This window comes from Pituophis catenifer, unplaced genomic scaffold (assembly GCF_029215685.1).
Source record: "Pituophis catenifer annectens isolate HBS135680 unplaced genomic scaffold, rPitCat1.0.hap2 SCAF_1, whole genome shotgun sequence".
NCBI lineage: Eukaryota > Metazoa > Chordata > Lepidosauria > Squamata > Colubridae > Pituophis > Pituophis catenifer.
The window spans coordinates 21,831,737-21,853,516 of record NW_027256881.1 but is presented as its reverse complement, the minus strand read 5'-3'; the positions used below and the strand labels follow the sequence as shown (position 1 = coordinate 21,853,516).

Genomic DNA, 21,780 nt, shown 5'->3' with positions numbered 1-21,780 from the left:
TTTTACAAATCAAAACACATTTTAATAATGGTTAAGACAACAAAATGGCTCAATGTGAGCAAAATTATTGTCACCAACAAGACTGGGAGAAGCAGGATGAGCAATGGGGCAAGAAAGTCTTGTTGATGCTTTAATCAGAGCAGATCTAGGTTTCAGGAAACTCTCCAGATCTATGCAGGAAGAATATGGGGTACTATTCCACCGGACTAGCTAGAGGGAGATGAAATCCCTCCTTCCTTCTGAACTTTGTGCCATGCAGGAGAATCTCAGGAGAGAGCTCAAAGAGAGAAGTATCACCACATGGCAGAGATACAGCAGGATGGACTATTCCTCGCCATTGCCCTTTCTCCCACAACAGGAGCTGACTTCCGGTGCTGCTAGAAGCTCCAGTATATTCCACTCATCTGGCCAAACCCTGCATTTGTCATTCTCTTCAGCTTATCTGTTTCCATATGGCCAACATCCTCTTGTAAGTTCATGTTTGGTTGTGTTCTGTATATTCTAATAATTCCAGGATTCTCACAAAAGGCCTTCAATTTGTCAGCCATGTATGCTGATGCCCCAAAAAGAGCTGCCCCGGGTGATATTCAGCTGACAGCAGTGTGCACCGCAGATGAGATGGTTGTGGGGCAGTCAGTCTGTCTCTCTGAATCAAACATGGAACTGAAATGGGCCTGACAGTCAAGGAGAAGCTTGTGGCCGCGGGGGAAAACCAATGCCCGAACACAGTGAAGTCGCACAAGGCCAGACTGACCACCAGACGCTACCCAACTATGGCTGTCAAGGTTTGGGCTGAAGCGCACCTGCCAAGAAAAGAAACAGAAGGGTGAAGATGACATTAACCATTAACCCACCCATCTCCATCCAGATATATCTCCCTCACAAAGCTTCAGAGAGAATGGGGGAGCCACAGTTTGACACAAAAGAAGAGATACTATGAAGTAGCATTTGTTTTTCTTTCCTCTCAAGTTGTACAGTCTTTTTCCCTTTTATGTTTACCTTATGTACAGTCTCTAGCTGCATCCGGCCCAGGACAGCTCCTTCTTTTACTTCTTTTGGCATGCGTTTCAGGGGCTTCTGCCTAAAGAGGCTCTTGAAAGATGTCTAGGAAGGACAGGGAAAATAAGAATTAAAAGCAGGCCTGGGTAGATCAAGAAAATGAAGCGCTTCATCCATTAAGGCTTTTTGATTACAGTTGTCAAGTAGTGATTTATTGGCTTGGGATGGAGCCTTATCACTCTGAAACATGCCACAGAATGGGCCTGATACAAGCAATGCTACATAGGAATCGAAAGTGGGAACTCTGCATCTTGATGTTAGTACAGGGAGGAGGGTAGAATAATTATAACCACAGTTTCTGCTGCCTTTGTTAGCATTCAATATATTCAGTGCCAGATCCATATCAATAGTTATCTCTGGTCAGATAGATTAAGGGTCCTGCCTGGAATATTTATGAAGCTGAAATGAGCCTCCCTGTTCCAATGTTGTAACTGCTATTGTCCTTGAACCAAAATTCTGGTATTTCCAAGCCCTCACCAAATCAGCATCCTGGAAGAAAATGAAATTCTGGGCTACCGATTCATTGCACGTTTTGCCCACTGCCTGTGGCTTCTCACAGGCTGTTGCCTCTGTTGCAATCTTGTTAAGTGGGTCATTGGGCTGTAAAACTGCTTTGCAGATGAGCTGAAGACATGAAGAGAAATACGTGTTAAGGATAAGAAGACAATGGCCTCAGAGACAAGAAATGTTGCATTCCAGTCAATGGTTTAACAGAGGACAAGTGCAATGACGATTAAGAAGCAGCGATACCAAGCCTAAATCTAAATATTGAGCAGCTGAAGGAATTGATTTGACCCAAACTTTCAGAGACCATAAACCTCTTTGCTACTGTGACTGAAGTTCTCATTGTCATTAAATCCAGGGAAGGGTGGGGTTTTTTTGGTTCATTCATATGCATTCATTTGTTTTTTCAAGTCTCAAAGGCATTACAAATCTAATATTTGTGATTTGGAGCACAGAACTGAACTTCTTCACATCCCCAAATTATGTGCCCTTAATTTTCTCAGGAAACTAAACACCCACACTATTAATACCAACCAAGATGTTTCTGTTTTTCTTTCTCCTTTTCAAAATTAATAAGAGAATATGCTTCTACCCAAACAACGTGCTTCTCCTGGAAGACATTCCTCACTTTGCACAACTGGCTACAGTTAATGCATCAATAAGCTTCCCTTTCCTCCATTCAGATCCAGAGCCGTAATGGTGAACCTATGGCACTTGTGCCACAGGTGGCATGCGTAGCCATATCAGTGGGCATGCCAGCTCAGCTGTGGCGTGCATGCGCGTGCCAGTCAGCTGATTTTCAGGCCTTCTGGGCCCACCAGAAGTAGGGAAACAGGCTGTTTCCTGTCTCCGGAGGGCCTGGGGCGGGGGAGGCACGTTTTTCTTTCTCACCTGGCTCCAGATCTTCTCTATGCATCTGGGGAAGGCGAAAACAGCCTTCCCCACCCCCTCGGAGGCCTTCTGGAGGCCTGAAACAGCCCATTTCCCAACTCCCGGTTGGACAGGAAGTGACTTTTTTGCTGTCCCCAGCCTCCAGAGACTCCTAGAGGCTGTTTCAGGCCTCCAGAAGGCCTCCGAGGGGGTGGGGAAGGCTGTTTTCGCCTTCCCCAGATGCATAGAGAAGATATGGAGCTAGGTGAGAAAGAAAAACAGGCCTACCCAGCCATCGCGTGCCAGGAGTGGGAGGGTGGTGGTGGTGGTGGGGTTTGCGCTTGCAGGGCAGGGCGCATAGAATTATGGGGGTGGACACACACGCGCACAAACCTTCCCCTGCCCTCCCCCTCCTGGCACGCGATGGCAAAAAGGTTAGCCATCACTGATCTAGAGAGTTGACAGAGGGGTCTATTCTTGTTTTCTACCCTGTTTGGTTGGAGATGAAGCTTGTGGGCCTGCAGAGCCTTCCCATTACTCAAGTGGCAGCAAAACTTACAAATCGACGGTCTGATGGCCGCTTGACATTTTGTGGGTTGACTGAAAGATCAGGCATCACTGCAGCCACCAATTCCCCTGCGATATCACCAGCAGCCACTGTGTTCAGCCAATCAGATCCAGAGATACTCTGCAAAAGGGATAGAATCATGAACCTCATTTCCACCTTTCAATGACCCTGGGATAGGTCATACGCTATATCCCCTCCTCCTTTACTTGGGGATGCATAACTTACCCATACGGTGCCTTTGCGAGGGAGCACAAAATAGGCTCGAAAGTCACGATAGCCAGCATCCAAATAGTGGATCCCACCTAGTCCATACCTGCAGCATAGAAATGTAAGAAAAATGCATGACACCTGGATATATTTCCAAGTTACTGTAGCACAAACTCTGACACTTGCAATAAAGAGCAGCATCAACATTGCCATAGACAGTAATACAACACGTTAGGGAACAATAGTGCCATTTGATCTGCAATATAAGATTCCTGAATGAGAAATATAATTGGCAAAGTGGAAAAACTGTTTGTCCAGTTCTCTGGATTTGCTGTTTCCTCTATTGCTGCTTAAGCTTTTCTTGTAAGAAGAAATGAATCCTGGTCAGTTGAGAGATCTGAATGTCTGGAATCTCAATTTCAGATACTTATATCTGAAAACCCATCACAATCTCATCTAACTCCTGGTTACCTGTCCACTGCTCAGAATCTTTCCTGCCACAATTAATGCATGATGTATAATTCAACTTAGACCTTGACATTTAAGATGTGTCCCAAAATAGTTTAAAGGACCAGATGAATTGCTACTGCAATAGGTAAATCTATTCTGCATTATTTAGCAAATGGCCCAAGTCCCTCAGTTTCCAAGTTATGAGCCCAAATCAAGTTGGGCATATATAAAAATATCAAAACGTTACAAGCTAGAATGTGAGCCTTGGTGGTGCAGCGGACTAAAGTGCGGTTAAGTACTAGCACTTAGCTGCCAGCTGCCTGCAATTAGTGCAAGTTCGAATCTCACCAGGCTCAAGGTTGACTCAGCCTTCTATCCTTTTGAGGTAGGTAAATTGAGGACCCGGATTGTGGGGGCAATAAGCCAACTTTATATAGAACAACACTGCTTGAGGGGGGGGCGAAAGCCCTAATAAGCAGGTATATACAAAAAAGTATGCAGGCTATTGCTATAATGCATTGTAAGCTGCCCTGAGTCTACGGAGAAGGGGGGCATATAAATTGGACCAATAAATAAATAAATAAATAAATAAATGTGACACTAGAGTAGTGGATGTTGAGTTGGAGGATTTTTCAAGTCACCTCTTCTTGGGAAATCACATTTTGTGAGAACAGAGCAGCTATTTACCACATCAGAGAAGATCTGAAAGTCAGTAAGTTGTCATATTTCCTAAGGATGTGCCAGATTCTACAGTAAACATGCTAAACATCTGTAGGTATCAAGAAATCAAGGCCAATGTCATATAAATCAGTTCCAAAATGAAGCATTTAATTTTCTTATAAGTGAAATATAAACAGAGTGGGATGTTATTATTCAAATAGTCAAGAGGAAAAGAACTGCAAGTAATTAGGATGAGAAAGCCTCGGGTCTGGTTCAGAGAAAGCTAAAATGGTTTAATAGGACTGGAGAATCCAGCAATGACTGATACTTTGGTAATCAGAATGCCAAAGGAGAATATGACAGCAGGGTGACATTTCAGATTGTTCTGCAAATGGATTAAAGGGTAATTTAGAACTAAAAATGGTAATGAATTAAACAAGACATGACCCTTTATTGAATTTTGATTTGATTTAAAATAGTAAGAGAAATGGGACACATGAGGATTTGGTTAATGCAAGTTTTTAAAAGACTTCAGGAACTGATTGATAATTCTATCTACTCTTTCTCTACCCTCAAGGAACCCAAACTGTGTTAAGTCCATCTATCTGATACTCTGCAGAAGCAAACTCACATCAACTTTGGTAACAAGGCAAATTGGAATTGGGATACTTAACAGTTAGTCCATTATTTTAAGAATAACAGGGTATACACACACTCACGAGGCATAGCAGCTATCTTGTGCAACTGTGATTCCACTGTAGGGTAGCAGCCAGGCAATCTCTGTGCTCAAGTAACGCTTGATACTGTTGATAGGTTCATGCAGTCGGCGCAAGTCCCAAAATTTGATTTTGCGATCATTGCCTGTAGTCACCACGAAATTGCTAGGAATAAAACAGGCAGGCCAGAGCTCACTGTCAGAACACATCTGACACAGAAGTCCCAGATCCCTGGCAGAAATATCTGTCAAACTACACCAAGTATAAGCCTTGGCCCAAGACTGTGACCCAACGACAAACAGCATGTACAATGAGAGAGTTGTCTGGTCCAATCTGCATCCATAAATTTTGTGGGGAAGGGAGAAGGAAAAAAGCATGCCCAGGATGGTCAGAAAGAAGCCAGAAACTGAGAGACTAGTTCTCATTAGTCAAGTGATATTTCACATCCTTCCCACCTGTTTGCTTTGCACCACTGGATGTTGCTCACAGCATGGTCATGGGCCAGGAAGCAACGGAACGGATACAGTTTGAGGGAGCCATCAGGCTGGCGTACCCTTTGTAACAGAGACTTGGTGAGCAGATTCCAGAGAGCCACTGTACCTGAGGAGATGGGATTACAGGCATTATGCTAGATTTGTGAACCAATATAATTATTCCCCAACTTCTCTAAGTTTATTCCATTCCAAGGATTTTCCGCCCCTCTTACCATCATAGAAACCTGCAGCCAAATGCTCATGAGGCTTGGTTGGCATCCAGGCCAAGCTGAAACACTGCCCACATTCGGAGGAATTCCCAGCCTGAATGGAGCCTACCTGCAAAGTGGCCACATACTGGACCTGTAGAGAACAAGATAAGGCTAATATTAAGAAAAGACATTACCAAGCCATGGTAATCACTTATTATAAATGCATAAAATTCCATAACTAATTTCACACATCTCATTTTCAATGTTACAAGTAATGGGAAAAAAGCCAATTTGGTTTATCTGAGGCCTTACGGAACTAATGTCAATCAGAATAAATAAAGTTGCTAGATATCAAAGAGTAGAAAGTGGGCTATAGCAATATCTTACATTCACTTCTTGGGTGGGCTGGGGGAATGAAAATTAGCTATTTTCAGAGCATCTTTTTTTGAAAGTATTTATACAAGTATCTAATGAGAAAGGATTCAGATCTGGGAAGCCTTCAAAATTGCCTTGACAAATGGGAATCTGAAGGATCCATCTTGGAACTCAATACAGTATATACCCTGCTTTTAAATGATTTTTTTCCCCAAGGAAATAATAGAAGATACCTTGCAGATGACATGCCGAGAGGAAGATCCACCTAGAAGAGAGGACAATCAAATAGTAGCAGAAATACTCATTCTGCATTTTTTCTTTGAATGTAATTTGACAAGGGGAGATATCCAGGGGGAAAGGTGGGGGAGAAGGGAAAAGTTAACCAGATGCTTTGGGCGTGAAAAACTAGATTTGGCTTTGCTACGCTGTAATCATTTGGCTTTAGTAAAGCGTACTTTCACTAATGATGGAGTCGAGAGTCTTTCTTTCCTAACTGACAGGGACAGCCGACAGTGCTACTCACAACTCAACTTGCATAAAACTTACACACAATCGTGGAATCATTATTCCTCCTAAATTCTGACTTGCAAAGTTAAAAGTATAATAGTTCCTTAAATAAAAACCTATCAAAGCATCAATGTAAATTAACAAGATCTCTCGATTAAGCTAATCCAATAGAGTAGCCAAGACTGTTTGTAAGACAGTTTCCACAGAAAAAGCTCGGTTCCAAATAATCATTCCTGGCAAAACTGTCAAGACCTATAATATAAGCATTATATTATAGCATATAATGTTTATATTATAGCATATAAGGATGGTATGCTTTGATTGAAGGTGAGGCTTGCAAGGCCATGACATTTTTGTGGGGTGTTCACTGATATAGTTTTGATATTTATTAAGAATATTTAGGTTTTTCTTGTTTTTTTAATTAGATATACGAAGATATTTTTCAATGAGGATAATTTTCTTAGAACACAGCAAAAGTAACGAGGCTGCTATTAAAATGTTTTAGAGAACCATGGTGCAGAATGCTACAATTTTATTACTGAATGGAACACAAAGAATCACATTACACTTATTATCTGATAACTGGTCCTATTGTCTATTTGACTTCAAGCCTACTTCAAAATACTACTGGCTTACAAGACTCTTGGGCCTAGAATTTTGATAAAATATTGTTTTGATGTAGTCATGCATAGATTCTGAGGAGCGGCAGGGGGAATGCCCAAGGCATGATTGATAGGCAGCATCTGAGAGGGCTGTACCCAAGCAAGAGCTTTGTGTTGTGCTGCCCTCACTGTAAAACAAGCATCTTCCAGAGTTCAAATAAAATATAAGGTTTGCTTCAATGTGTTTGCCACAGATAAGAGTTGTTCACGCAGAGTTGTGTGTGTGTGTGTGTGTGTGTATATATATTCTAATCACTGATGTTCTGAATCTCTAATTCTGTAAAATCACTTTTGTTTTTTAATGAAGAATAGTAAACAAATAAATTAGTAATAAATTATTAGTACTAAGTAATAAATGGGTAAGTCAGTCAGTTGTTCATCTTTAGAATTGTTTTTACTAATCACAGGGACAAATGGAAAAATAGAAGGTTAGTGCAACAAAATGTGTGTTTCTTTCAACATAATCTGATACCAAGGAATAGAAAAAAAGGAGTAGAATTCAAATTCAACTCTCTTGGGACTAATTTCCCACTATCATCTTCGAAAAGATCAGTGCTGCACACCCAGTACTCATGATCATCAATCATTCTTGCAGACAGATGTAATTACAAGCATCATTAATTGATATGGTTGACTAAGCACACAGCTTGCACACCCTGCACCAGGCCCCAAAATGCATGCATCTGGACGTGGAGTAGCCTTTGTTGCCCATACAGCTCCCTGCCTTGCATGTGAGAACAAAAATGACCATACATCTCCTCAGGAACAACAAAAGCTAAATTAGGACTTTTTTGCAACAGAGCTGTAAAGATTATTTCAACAAAAAGGACTGATTTTTTAGAAAGAACAAGATCATAATTAGAAACCCACAACTTTGACTTAGCGTGTTGAGACAATTTAGTCTAGTGAAATGGGAAAGATATGGGTTATTATGACAGTGTTGCACTTCAGATAAAGGTGCTGCAAATATCCTTGTGATCATTTGAAGAAAAGCATTTAGCTTTCCTTACATGGTTTTAGCTCTCTATTTCCCTGGACTAAAATTTGAATGAGTTCTACTAGGCAAAGAGTGCTAGTAATATAAAAATAAGACTTTATGGGTAGCACATGGCTATTTCCTAAGGCACCACAGAGAGTAATGTCTCTCACAATTGATGGTAGGACAAAGCCTCTCGTAATAATTAATACTATCTCTTCTTCCAATCATTTAACTTGGATAGAACACCTGGTCTTTCTAACAGTACCCCTCCTTTCCTGTTTGGGTGAGACATCCTGAACAGACAACATCCAACAATGCAGGTACCTGCCTGTCTTCTTCCCATTTTTTACAGCCATTCCTACCTGTTACCTGTGTTCTTCGGTAAGCATTCAAGTCTTCCGCATGGGGAAGGCTGTACAGCAACACTTTGCCACTAGAAAAGGCTACAGCCAGTAATCCCAGCCGACTCATGTGAGGGAGCTACATGGGATATAAACCAAAGTGAAAGGTAATTAATTATACTTCATGACCCATTTGGGAAGCTTCCATTTCCAGCAGCCACAAATATGCAAGAACATATTTACACATTTAAGTGCAAGCTTCCACTTTAAAGCACCTGTAACAGACTGAAGTACACCCAGCAAAGAGGATTTCAATGATTCCCTCAATAATACGTTCTACCAATAGGATGTTTTAAGTAACATTCAACAAAAAGCTTCCTTCATATAACGTAAGACTATCTGTATCCTCATGCTTAGACAATAGAGAACATGTCATACTCTTCTTCTGAGTGATATTCTTTCAACTTCTTGGGTGAAAATATAGACTCTGTTAAATTTCACTGTAATTTTCAGCTTGATTCTTTAATTTATCAAGATCTTTTTGAACTTTGCTTTTGTTTTTGGTGAAATTATCTGTTAACGTCGATTGTATCTCACCCTGTTTTGTATCATCTGTGAATCTGATAATAACTTTGACAGAAAGAGAATGCTTAATAAAAATATTGAAGATAAAACCTTATCATACGATATTCCAACCCTGCATATACATTGAGTATCTAAAGTCTAGGCAAACTTTTGGCCCAGACAATCTCTTGGCCCCAATTCTCACCTTGCGCTGAGAGATAGGGGGTTCCCAAGCTCCACTGGGACAAAATTTCATGTCCCAAATACAACCATGATCAGTGGCAATTGCATATGCAAGTCCTGGCTTGGTAACAGACCTGGAAAAAAGAATGCAGAAAAAAAATTCAAAGCCTTTGGGTTATGCCATTCCTCCAGGTCACAGTATATGCACAATTCTTTTGCATATTCCCCAGTGCAGAAGATACAAGGACCTTTGAAGATTAGGCTGAAAGGATAATTAAGAAGAGATTCTTCTGCACCTTGGCTACTCTTCGTTTATTAGATGTGTCTTGCTCCTTCTTGTACTATCTCATAAAGCAAATATAACATATCTGAAAGGCAGAAAATCGGCTCTACAGAAAGCAGGGTGGATAAAAATCAATGATTTTTTTTAAAAGATCAAAATCTGTTTTTTTTTTAATTTAAATCTGATTTTTAAAATTTTTATTAAATTTATTTTACTAAAATGCTTTTGGAGTAAAAATCTATCTAAAGAGTTTCCTATTAAAGATGCATTAATAATTTAGTTTATTCATGAAATGGAGCTTAGTTATGTAGCATGAGGCTGTATATTCTGCAATATTGGGACTGTCGGTGAGTCAACAGCAGGTCAGAGGAGGAGCTGCTGCAGGACAAAGATGCCAGTTGCTCTTTAAAAATTATGATTTAAATAAAGCCTTTTTACTAGTGATTTAAACTGTGATTTAAATCGACTTGATTTAAATCAAATCAAATCAAATCAAATCCACCCTGACGGGAAGCAATGTATCTTAATACAGCTGTTCTCTGCCCATAAAACTCTAGTTCAGGAAACTCCCTAATGATATGCCCCAATTTAATTGCTAGTGATGTTGGAATCTGAGTTAATACAGCCACAATTCCTAGTGCACTGCTTAACCCTCAGCTACAATGCAGGATACAAGACCTCCATAGGAATGAAAATTATGTTTTTACAACAGACGCAAAGTTTGCTTACAACTCACCCTTTGTCTTCCTGGATAGGCCCAAGCTCCCAGAGCTGAAGCAGAGCTGGTCCTGTATGGATTTGTGACAAAGAATGCTGAACATTCATGCTGGGATTGCAGTAGATAGCCACATACTGGGATGCCACAGAGCCTTCAGGGGTTGGGCACCACTCCAAAGCCCAGACAGGACCCCCAACAAAGAAAGTCATGTCTAAGCGGTCCTCATGAGGTTGTAAGGCATTAAACCTACCAGGTAGGAAAAGAAAGGAGCCATTGCATAATAGCTGACCTTGCAAGCAGCATCTAACATTTAAAAGTTTACTGGATACTTTGGAAGGAAAAAAAGACATCACTATGGCTTAAACCATAGAGATGATAACATTCTTCAGCAAGATGGAACAAAGAATTGTTATAATTGATGTAAAGGAAGTATGGGAAATCTCAGGTACCCCATCCATCTCATGGGGCTTCAAAGTAAGGTTCCTGCCCCCACTGATTATTTCCTCAGAGATTCCCTAAATGTAGTATTTCCCATGAACTTTCCCTCATGGACAAAACTAGTTGCACAAGCACACACCTGTTAATCCGGTACAAGACACTGCTTTCTTGCAAACCTTCTCTCTTGATAGAGAAGAGTGGGGACTTGGGCTCAGCAGGAAGGAATTTATCTGCTTCACTTTGGAAGATGGAAAAGAACAGAATGGAAGCTCATTTGATGTTCACTTTGTTAGAAGAAATCAGTAGCATTTAAATCCCTGAAAGCAGACTGGGGTGCAAAGATTTCTTCTGTGCAGGGGGATACACAGAATCTTTCTGGTGGCAATATTTTTGATTTTGCCATGCTGTTTTACGTGCTATGCTGCATTGATGTAGAGCATAGGTGTCAAACTTGCGGCGTTTTGACACGTGATGTTTTGCGACATTTTTCCCCTTGGCAGAGCTGGGGTGGGCATAGCCTATGCAGGATGCATCCAGCCTGTGGGCCGCCAGTTTGACACCCTTGATGTAGAGAAAATGATCACCAATGGCCTCTCTCTTAAAAGCTTAAGGAATTACCAGGACTAAAGATCAGAATGGAAATGTAGGAGATGACAGGAAAGTCAAACCAAACTTTCCAGAAGACAATTACAAAATATTTCTGTATTATACCTAAGAATCTAAATAGATATATGAATGAAATCACCAGAATTGAGTCAACTTAAAGGAGTCCGTATCATTTATAGGCACATGTGCTCTTTAATTATCTATCTGTTTCTAGGTATGTCACATTTTATTCCAGGCGGCCACTCACCTCTCTGAGAGAAAAATCCACTTCTGGGCAGAGGGAATCCACTCTGGAAACTCCCAGTGGGAATGGTGCTGCTCACGTCTAAGGGAAAAAGGAAGTAAAACTGCATCACAGAAATGCAATTTATTTAACAGGAATCAATGTAACAATAGAACAGTACAACAACCAAGCTGTCTGTGGTTTGATTGAATACTATAGTGAGCACAGCAAAATGAGAACGCACACTCAATGGATACACTGAGTCTTTCGAACTTGCGTCAATCTGAATGCTCAAAAATAGGAGTATTTTGGAAGATGTTGCAACAAACAACTTAGTGCTTAGATTTTCTTCTGAATTTCTCCAATTAGTCAAACAAGATATAAACCTTGGATTAAAAGGGGAAGGAACTCTGTTTTTTTGTTAAGTGTTTTTTCAGTGAAGAAAGGATTTGGCAATTGTTATCTCTGTAACATTTATTTGGCATGGTCTAATCTTTACCCAACTATCTAGTAAAGTGCCAAGAAGTTGCATCCTACCCTGAAGGAACACAGATCTCACAGAACCCAGTCCCTTCCAAATATTTCAAGCTTTCCTAAACAAAGCCAACACAGGCAAAACTAGCCACCCCAACGATGCCCTTGAAGTGATGTCCCAGTGCCTGGAGGCCGTGCGGGCCTGGATGGGGAGAAACAGGCTCCGACTCAACCTTTCCAAGACCGAGTGGCTGTGGCTTCCGGCGTCCCGATATAGCCAGCTGGTGCCATCACTGGCTATTGGGGGCGAATCACTGGCCCTCACGGAGAGGGCTCGCAACTTAGGCGTCCTCCTGGACGCACGGCTGTCTTTAGAAGAGCATATGACAGCCGTGGCCAGGGGGGCTTTTTATCAGGTTTGCTTGATACGCCAGTTGCGTCCCTTTCTGGATTGGGACTCCCTACGCACGGTCACTCAAGCACTCGTCACTTCCTGCCTGGACTACTGCAATGCTCTCTACATGGGGCTCCCCTTGGGGTGCACCCGGAGGCTGCAGTTTGTCCAGAACGCAGCCGCGCGGGGGATTATGGGAGCGACGGGGTGCTCACATATAACACCTCTCCTGCGCGAGCTGCACTGGCTTCCTGTGGTCTTCCGGGTGCGCTTCAAGGTGTTGGTGACCACCTTTAAAGCGCTCCATGGCTTAGGGCCGGGGTATTTGCGAGACCGCCTTCTACCGCCTATAGCCTCCCACTGACCGGTTCACTCACACAGAGAGGGCCTCCTCAGGGTGCCGTCGGCCAGGCAGTGCCGGCTGGCGACCCCCAGGGGGAGAGCCTTCTCTGTGGCAGCGCCTGCCCTCTGGAATGACCTGCCCCCTGAGATACGCACGATATCAGACCTCCGGACTTTTCATCGGGCCCTGAAGACACACTTGTTCCATCTAGCTGGGCTGGCTTGATCCCATCCTCTTAGTTTTTTAATCGAATTTTGGTTTTAATTGGGTTGTTTTAAATTCGGGCCAAAATTATTTAATTGTTTTTAAAATGTTTTTAAATTTTATATGCTATGTTTTATCCTGGCTGTACACCGCCCTGAATCCCGCAGGAGAAGGGTGGTATAGAAATATAATAAAATAAATAAATAAATAAATATATCTCTGTCTTGCGCACATACACTTTGTCATAAAAGACTTGACTCTTGCAAATCAGCAACTGAATTGTCATATTTTTCTACAACCTCTTCGGCGAAGAGGTTGTAAAAAAATGCTTTCAAAAGGCTCTGACGATCCCAGCTGCGCCGCACGATCATCAGAGGCTTTTTTTTAAAAGCATTTTTTCAGCCAGAGGTTGTAGAAAAAATGCTTTTAAGTTAAAAAAAAGCCTCTGATGATTGTGCGGCTCAGCTGGGCATGGGGAGGGAGGGAGGCAGGGATTTTTGCTACCGGTTCTCTGAACCACCCGCCTCCATCACTACTGGATCAGGCGATCCGGTCCGAACTGGGAGCATTTCACCCCTGCTTTAGATCCTATGTTCACTTTTTATCACAGGCTAAATTCACCTTCAATGAGATTTTTAAAGCATTACCACCCGTGGTCAAACTTGGCTCAACATTTTTATTTCCTCAAAGAAGTAGTATCTCTTCATTCACTTAGGCAAGCTATTTTTTCATGAACTAACAAGCCAGCCAGGCTTGAACATCCAGAGGCCTCATTATCACTGCCCAATCCACACTCATTTAGACTTAAACTACAAGATATGGTGATTGCTGGAGAGCTCATTCTTTAAAACAGTGATGGTAGGTACTCAAAAGCAGTCACGTCACGTGTACTTCAGCCAGCCAGGACTAGTTGAAGCACTGAACTTTCAGGAAACAAAACAATGCAGCAGAAACCTGCCTTTCCTCCCTCCAACCACATTCCTGTTCCTCAATTCTCCCAATCATTGAGGAATGTCTAATACTCACAAGCGGTGAGTGATGGAGAGACACTTCCATATAGGGCCTATCATGGAATTGTACAAGCCATTGGAACCAAATTCTCGGCGCTGAGGTTTGGACCTCTATGGGAAAAAAGGAAGTCAAAAACAGAGGCCCCAAAGCCCACCCTCCCAAATTCTGGCAACAAGAATCTCAGCCAACTGATTCCAAAAGAACAGGGCTTTTTCTTCAGGTGGTGTTCCCTCCAACATACCACCAGGTGAAAAATCCAATCTCCCCCCCTCCCGAAATACAATAAAGCCATCTCAGGTTTGGGTTACCACTGGTTTGCATGAGCTGGACTCTCTCTCAGACTTCATAGCCTCATTCATCACTAGGTCATAATGCTCTTCTTCCTCCTCCTCCTGCAGAAAACTTTCTTCTGAGGGGACAAAGTCCACATCTTCTTCATTTTCCAACTTCTGTTCTTTTGGCTTGCGGCCTCGTCGTTTCTTACTGGGCTCCTCAGTTTTAGGGGTATCCTTTGGGGTTTCATTGCAAGGAGGAGCCTGGTAAGCAGATGTCAGTTCTTCAGCCAGTTCCTGTAGATACAGAAGGGCTCTTGGAAAGAGGAAGAGGAAGGGAGGAGAATGTAAATTCATGAACTGAGCTGCGGTTAAAAATCAGGTCCATTCTAATGTCTTAAGGACAGGAACAGATATAATCTTCATTTCCAAATCTCCAAAAGAATAGTGGTGGATAGGTCAGAATCATAGGCATCAAGCTCCTTGGCATAACAAATTCACTTATTCTGAACCTCTTACAAGTACCCAAAAGAGGAAAAGTTCTTCATAGACAGTTGACAATTTTATTGCTGAATTTGACAATGACTAACAAATAGAGATGGTGAGGGTTTACAATGCTGATTGGCCTGTCTTTGTTTTATACATTTTGATTCAATAATCATCTGATTAACATTTGTTATACTAATTATTAGTATAATTTGTTATAACTACTGATATTTACAGACCCCTCACATACTGGACATAAATTGTTTCAACTCTTATCCTCAAAACGACACTATAGAGCACTGCACACCAGAACAACTAGACACAAGGAAAGTTTTTTCCAGAATGCCATCACTCTGCTAAACAAATAATTCCCTCAACACTGTCAAACTATTTACATTAGACTGCAATACTATTGCTATTGGTCTTCTCATCGTTCCTGTTGCCCATCTCCTCCCACCTATGACTGTATGACTGTAACTTGTTGCTGTATCCTTACGATTTATATTGTTTCTAATATGATTTTATTGCTTATTTTACCCTATGACTATCATAAAGTGTTGTATCTTATGATTCTTGACGAATGTATCTTGTCTTTTTATGTACACTGAAAGCACATGCACCAAAGACAAATTCCTTGTGTGTCCAATCACACTTGGCCAATAAAGAATTCTATTCTATTCTGTATGTTCCAGCAGGGTGTTTTTTTTAAAGAAAAGCAAGCTAGTTATTTCCACCCTAAAATAACTGTATAACACAAATGCTTTACCCAGCATAATTCAGTGATAGGTTCCTTCTCTCACTTACGCTTTAGCTGCACGGCGCTTTGGTCGTCCACCAGGCATGGTCTCAAGAGAATCAAGGCTCTCATTGCTAGATAGAGACTTCTGCTGGCAAAGGGACTCGGATGACTGACTGTCCAGTCCTTGAGCTAGCCTCAGTAACAGGAGCTCTTCTTTGGACTTGCGTCCTCGTTTCTTTGGCACTTTAACAGGAAGAGAGGAGCCATTCTCAGATGGCCCGGGGCCTTCGCTTGGTCCCTTGGGAATGGAATCTTTGCGGACAGAGACTTTCTTTCGGGGTTTCCGCCCACGGGAATGCTTCTTTATGGCTGGAATAGCTGACGGAACCTCTTTCGAAAGAGTGGAAACTGGAACTGGGGAAGGACATGGTTCATCTGCTTGGAAAGAAAGAAAAAAAGTATTGTCTTAGATGCCCTCTTATGCTGAAGATACAATGGGCCAGCTTGAAACACAACTTATTTGTTATCATCCTCTATTTCTTATGCAGGAAGACCCACTGCAAAATCCTGCAACTGTTTCCGGACATTCCTGCACCCTGACGCACTCCTCTGCTATATTCCATATTTCAAAATTTTTGCCCTTGCAGACAATCTCCAAATCACCTTAAGAACCTGGTGAGCTCAATTCCACAGACCCTTCCTTTCATTCTAATGGGCCAAAACGCTTTTGAAGAAACTGAAGATATCCAAGCTTTCTTGATTCTTTGCAGACTAGATTTCTCTTTAGATTTTCTCTAGCTCTGAGGTATGTACATCACTGAAGAATGAGATGTGGCACATTCATTTCTGTTCAGTGAAACGGAAATCAAGGCTGTAATGTCCTCAATGTCATTGGCTAGTGCTATGGCTTCCCCGTTCCCCGTCAACCCTTACTTTATATCTAATGAGGTTCCCAATACCAAGAAGAGGTTTCTTTACTGATGCAGAAAGAAAAAAGAAAGGGAAAAAATTGAGTTGTTTTAGTTTGCATTTCTCTAAAATAAAGTCATATTACACTTGCCAAGACAATGCAGCCAAAAACGCATCTGAAAACATACCAAGCATTTCCACGTGACCTATCTCTCCTTCTTGCCCTCTCAGCTGCTTAGGAAGCAGTTCTTCTTCCACGTCTTCTAGATGTCTTTTCTTGCAGCAAGAGCTTTGCTGCTCTGGCCGGTCTTCTTCAAGACAGGTTTCCACGCCAGGGGCAACTGCTGGTTCTGTGTTCCTTAAACCCATATCTGCTGAAGCCAATCCTTCCACTATTGTATTATTCTGCCCATCCCAGTGAGGTTTTCTCAAGCAAGATGCTGTGCACAGAGTCTGACTGATACTTCCATCCTGTTGGTCTATGGCTTCCCTCACTATTCCCATGTCACAGCTTGGTGTGAGACAAGGTTCCATGAAGACACCACAGCTCTTCAGACAGGTGCCACTCTTTTCATCTTGCACATCGCTTGGCCTGCAAAAATAGGATGAGAAAAGCAAAAAAATAAAAACAAACAGATGAGGGAAATCCTTGTTACTCATGTGAACATAAAAAAAATTGCAGCGCCCTCAAAACCAGTATCAAAAATAGCTAAAAATAGAATAGAATCTCCCCTGAAACTTAATGAGCATCTCAATTAGTAAGAACATCATAAGGCAAATATACAAGTTGACAATGTGTATATGATATGTATTATATGTGTGTATAATACAATGATGTGTATTATACAATGTGTCAGAGTGTAGGATTTTAGAAAATATGATTAAATTCAGGATTATTGTTCTGGCTAAAAGCAGCATAGCATAAGCACTGCATATTTTGTAGCTATATTATTTGTACAATTATATACCTTTAAAAGACTCAAAGTATTATTTAAAACCAATAATATAATGAAAACAGAACACTTTTAAACCATTGATTTAAATGAGAGAAGTTCAATGTAATCAAGTAAAAGTAAATAAAATGGTCAATTATTCATTTTAAAACACACAGAAAATGTATCAGTTACATTTTTTCCTGTAAGGAGTTGGACAAAGATGAAGCTATCACCAAAAGGATTTACTGCATGCATTCAAGAAGAAGCAACACTTAGTTGGCATCATATCTGCAAAACCTAAATCAGTTTTTCCTTCCATATCCAGGCTACTGTACAGCCTTAATAGCTACAATTAAACAATAATTAATAGAAGATGGAGAGATTAAAATATTTGATAGTTTAGAGAAATTGACTGAAAATAATAGAATAAAATGGACAAATGCAATGTTCTTCACTAATTAACAGAATACAAGTACAGTACAATGGGCTGCCCAGCATACTTGTGAAAAGTACTTTTTAATTGTAGATGACCAAAAACTACCAATGAATCCACAATGTAGCATGGAGGCAAAAGTAAACATAACTTCTGACTGGATCAACAGAAATAGATTTCCCAAATTCGGTATCTAATAGTTCCACACTACTCTCCATTAACAAAACTCCAATTTACTTGTGGGTATTATACTTTAAAAACATTTAGGCTAACTCAAATAGTTTCAGAAAAGGGCAAAAATAAAACTAGGGAAGAAAGCTTGAGGAATTACCATAGATACTTTTAACCATGAAAAACGAGAGGGAATATAATACCGCTTTTCTACAAATGTGGCATAGATGATGATAATTATTTCTTTTGTATTATCCCAGAAACAGAACATAGAACAACAGAGTTAAGTTATAAGAAGGCAGATTCTCATTGAATTGGGGAGGGGGGGGGAAGAGTTCCTAACACTAAAAGTAGGTTGACAGTGGAACTAATGACTAAAAGTGAGCTTTGTTTAGTTGAATCTGCTAAAGCATAAGCTGACTAGCCTTTATCATAGGTGCTTTAATTTGGATTCTTGTGCTAAGCAAGGGGCTGGAGTTATTTAAATCAGTCCTTCCAAATCAATGAAAACCAAGGTGCTGGAAGAGAAATGTAATGTACACTGTTATCAAACACAGGTATATGGTATCATATTATGTCCATAATGAAAGACTACGCTACTTGCCAAATGCTTTTAGAGCAAAGTTCAAATGTTGTTTTCTACAGCTTGAAATAATTGTGAATCTATCTCCTTATTAAGAACAGCAGAAGTATCTTAAAGATGTCCATGCTTTCAGGGGCTCTTTATCAGATTTACTTGGTCTTCTCTTGAATTACTCTAAAGCTATGGAATGCATCTCTGTAGGAGTTGTATTTGTTGTCAGTTTCTGTTTTGGGGTAAACAGCTAACTTTTGAGCAGGTTTTCAATGAGTACTGCTAATAATTTCAATAGTTTTGATCAATGCATTGTTATAAATTGTTAACCGCTTGAATAACATGGGTAAAAAAGGGAGCTGAAAGAAGTGTAATATTATTAATTATATTATTTTATCAGAGTCTTTGCATACTCCAGGACAATACAATCCAGTAATAATGAAATTAAAATATATTATGTAAAATATGTAATTCTCTTCGTAATTCAGTTATGAACTGCATAGGCCAACTGCAATTGGCCTGACTGGCCATCCTGAGGGCAGCAGCTAAGAGTCTACTTCTGGGAAGCCAAGTGGAGGGAAGTTGGGAAGAGCTGCTTGTCCATAGCAGGATCAGCTCTTTGGGCTAGCTAGCCTTCTTAGGAAATTACCCAGTGATTAAGAAATTAGATAATTAGGAAATTACCCATGTGAATCAACATGATGGTGTATGTGATTGATCAATCAAGTTCTTTTTTATTTTATACATTTTAAAATAGACACTGTGGATGTTTTAGCTATCCTGTATATCATGTAAAAATTCAAGTCATATTTGACTGTAGTAAGACAGAAATGTAGTAAACAAAAGGACTTGCAGGGCTTTTGTTAATAGTTTTGAGGCTATCCTATTGCTGAATGCTGCTGCTAAAAATCCATGGTTCTGCCGTTAAAAGAGGCAGCTGCTTTTTCCAAAAAAAAAATAATCATTTTGATTTCTTTTCATCTGGCTTGAAAAAATCTATTTATGTTAAGCCACGTTTCAACAGTATTCTAAATTGCAACAACATTTGATTTCTTTTCATTTGTCTTGAAAAATCTATGTTAAGCCACGTTTCAACAGTATTCTAAATTGCTGAACATTCTCCAATTCTGCCAGTTTCAAAATCTCTGGGCAATTTGCTTAGTCCCCGTGGTTTCTGGCTTTTGCAATGCTTTCAATGATTGTTTTACAAAACCTTTCCCCATCGTGATCATCTGCAAGGCTTTAAAGTGGATAAGACGGAGGGAGAGTTGCCATCTGCTTGTAGTAGAGGAAAAAGCACGAATTTAAATCATCAAAGGGCGGAGAAGCGTCCATTGCACAGCCGGGACTCGACCCAGGATCTTTCCTCCACCCAAAGGCGTTGGCGCGGAGGATATATATATTTTTTTTCTCCAGAGGCGGAAATTGAGCTTTCGCACTTAGAGGCGGGGAGCGGGGTGGGGGCTCCAGGGAAGAGTGTCTTTTGTTCCCTTGTTTCACGCCCTTACGGCGGTTTCACGCCCTTACGGCGGTGACAACAAGGGACCGCATCGTGGGCAGCCACCCCTCCCCGCAGTGACGAGCGAAAGGCTCCTCAAAGGTGGCCTGCCAGATGCAGGCGGGCTCAGCCTCACCTTGTTCTCCCCGCATGGAAACCGGTGTCTGGCCGGAGCAGCAAAGATGGCGGACGCTACAAGGATAATAGCGATGACCCCCCCCCACACACACACACACCAAGCTCTGGCGTCACTTCCGGTACCTGGTCTCTTTTCCCTCAGCTGGTGACGAAAACATTCAGGCTCCGCCCCCCTTGCCTGAACTCTAGAATCAAGAGGAAATTTTGCGCCGCGATGTACTTTGGGAAATGCCGCTGTCGGAGTATTGGAGGGCGCTAGGGCCCAGAAGACGTTACAGTACAGTAGTCATTCGTGGGATGTTGCGGTCTCCTCTTAGTGATGGGTGTCATTTCGCCAAGATTGCCTACCCTGTTGGCGGATGCTGCTTTGTTTTGCTCGCCGCCTCTTCACCTGTTGGCTTTGGTTTTTCCAAGCATCAGGATTTTCTCCAGAGACTCCTGCTTCTCCTTATCTGCCCAAAAGGTCTAAGTTTTAGCTTCCTTATCAGTACAGTACAGTACTGCAGGGGTCTCCAACCTTGGCCACTTGAAGACTTGTGGACTTCAACTCCCAGAATTCCTCAGCCAGCAAAGCTGGCTGAGGAATTCTGGGAGTTGAAGTCCACAAGTCTTCAAGTGGCCAAGGTTGGAGACCCCTGCAGTACTCTATTGACAAGTTCATTTAGTGACCGAACAATGGTTCATTTAGTGACCGTTCACAGTTACAAGGGCACTGAAAAAGTGACTTATAACCGCTTTTCACACCTACGACCTGTTGTCCCCAATTCGGGTCTGAGCCTGGTGCCGAAGCCAATGATGGACGCCAGACACGAAGTGCAGGTTTTCTGATTGGTTTTTATTGGAGTACTCCAAGGAAAAGGGCTCCTGGCCAAAATGCCAAGAACCAAGAACAAAGGATTAAGAAAGCTTTATACATTTTCAGTAAAAGAGAAGGCGGGACAAGGCGAGATAATAAGAAATATCATCTAATAAACATTTTAGTAATAATTCTACAATATGTTCTATTGGTCTCTAGCTGTCCCTATTCCTAAACCTTGGCTAATGAATGCCAATAAAACACATTTTATTGGCTGCAGGCCATCTGTATTCCTGAGGCCTGCAAGTTTTCTAACTCTTGTTACTTTTATCAGCTTTCTAACTACCCAGAATTGTTACAAGATTTACACATGCATATTTCCTGTAGATTAACATTCTTTGTTCTTGCCAGGCACACTCTGCAATTACAGGCTTCCTGATTTACTTTCAAGTGTGTGTCATGACGTGGCTTTATTTTAGCATACAGCCCATCAGACCGTTACAGCATCCCCATGATCACGTGATCAAAATTTAGATGCTTGGCAACTGGTTCATATTTATGATGGTTGGAGTGTCTTGGGGTCATTATCAGCTTTTGCGACCTGACAAGCAAAAATCAATAGGAAATCCAGATTTGCTTAACAACCATGTTACTAACTTAACAAATGCAACATTTCACTTCACTGTGGCAACAAAAGTCGTAAAATGAGGCAAACTCAATAAATTTTTCACTTAGCAACATAAATTTTGGGCTCAATTGTGGTTGTAACTTGAGGACAACACTAGATTTGGAAAAAACAATTGCC

At 41.3% G+C, this 21,780-nt stretch overlaps 1 protein-coding gene across 1 annotated transcript; it reads right to left on the bottom strand.

Moving 5' to 3' along the window:
• Nucleotides 1–20,217, bottom strand: GTF3C2 (general transcription factor IIIC subunit 2). The gene is made up of 19 exons (XM_070932160.1): nt 20,178–20,217; nt 16,619–17,022; nt 15,587–15,959; nt 14,333–14,612; nt 14,040–14,134; nt 11,623–11,700; nt 10,909–11,007; nt 10,350–10,577; nt 9,353–9,464; nt 8,605–8,722; nt 6,328–6,359; nt 5,741–5,870; nt 5,490–5,634; nt 5,038–5,199; nt 3,227–3,314; nt 2,993–3,121; nt 1,537–1,683; nt 1,000–1,104; nt 1–803 (listed from the first exon to the last, which is right to left on the bottom strand). Exons 2-19 carry the CDS (start codon nt 16,962–16,964, stop codon nt 588–590), a joined length of 2,883 nt encoding a protein of 960 aa, XP_070788261.1. The 5' UTR covers nt 16,965–17,022; nt 20,178–20,217; the 3' UTR covers nt 1–587.
• Nucleotides 20,218–21,780: the final 1,563 nt, after the last annotated feature.

What these genes read in the sequence shown, in the direction of transcription:
- GTF3C2 (XM_070932160.1), bottom strand. Translation starts at nt 16,964, where the DNA reads ATGGAACCTTGTCTCACACCAAGCTGTGACATGGGAATAGTGAGGGAA. An exon ending in CCGAAGAACACAGGTAACAG is followed by an intron (nt 6,360 to 8,604) that starts GTAGGAATGGCT and finishes CCTCTCTTCTAG; the next exon opens with GTGGATCTTCCTCTCGGCAT. An exon ending in CAGTGGTGCAAAGCAAACAG is followed by an intron (nt 5,200 to 5,489) that starts GTGGGAAGGATG and finishes TTTTATTCCTAG; the next exon opens with CAATTTCGTGGTGACTACAG.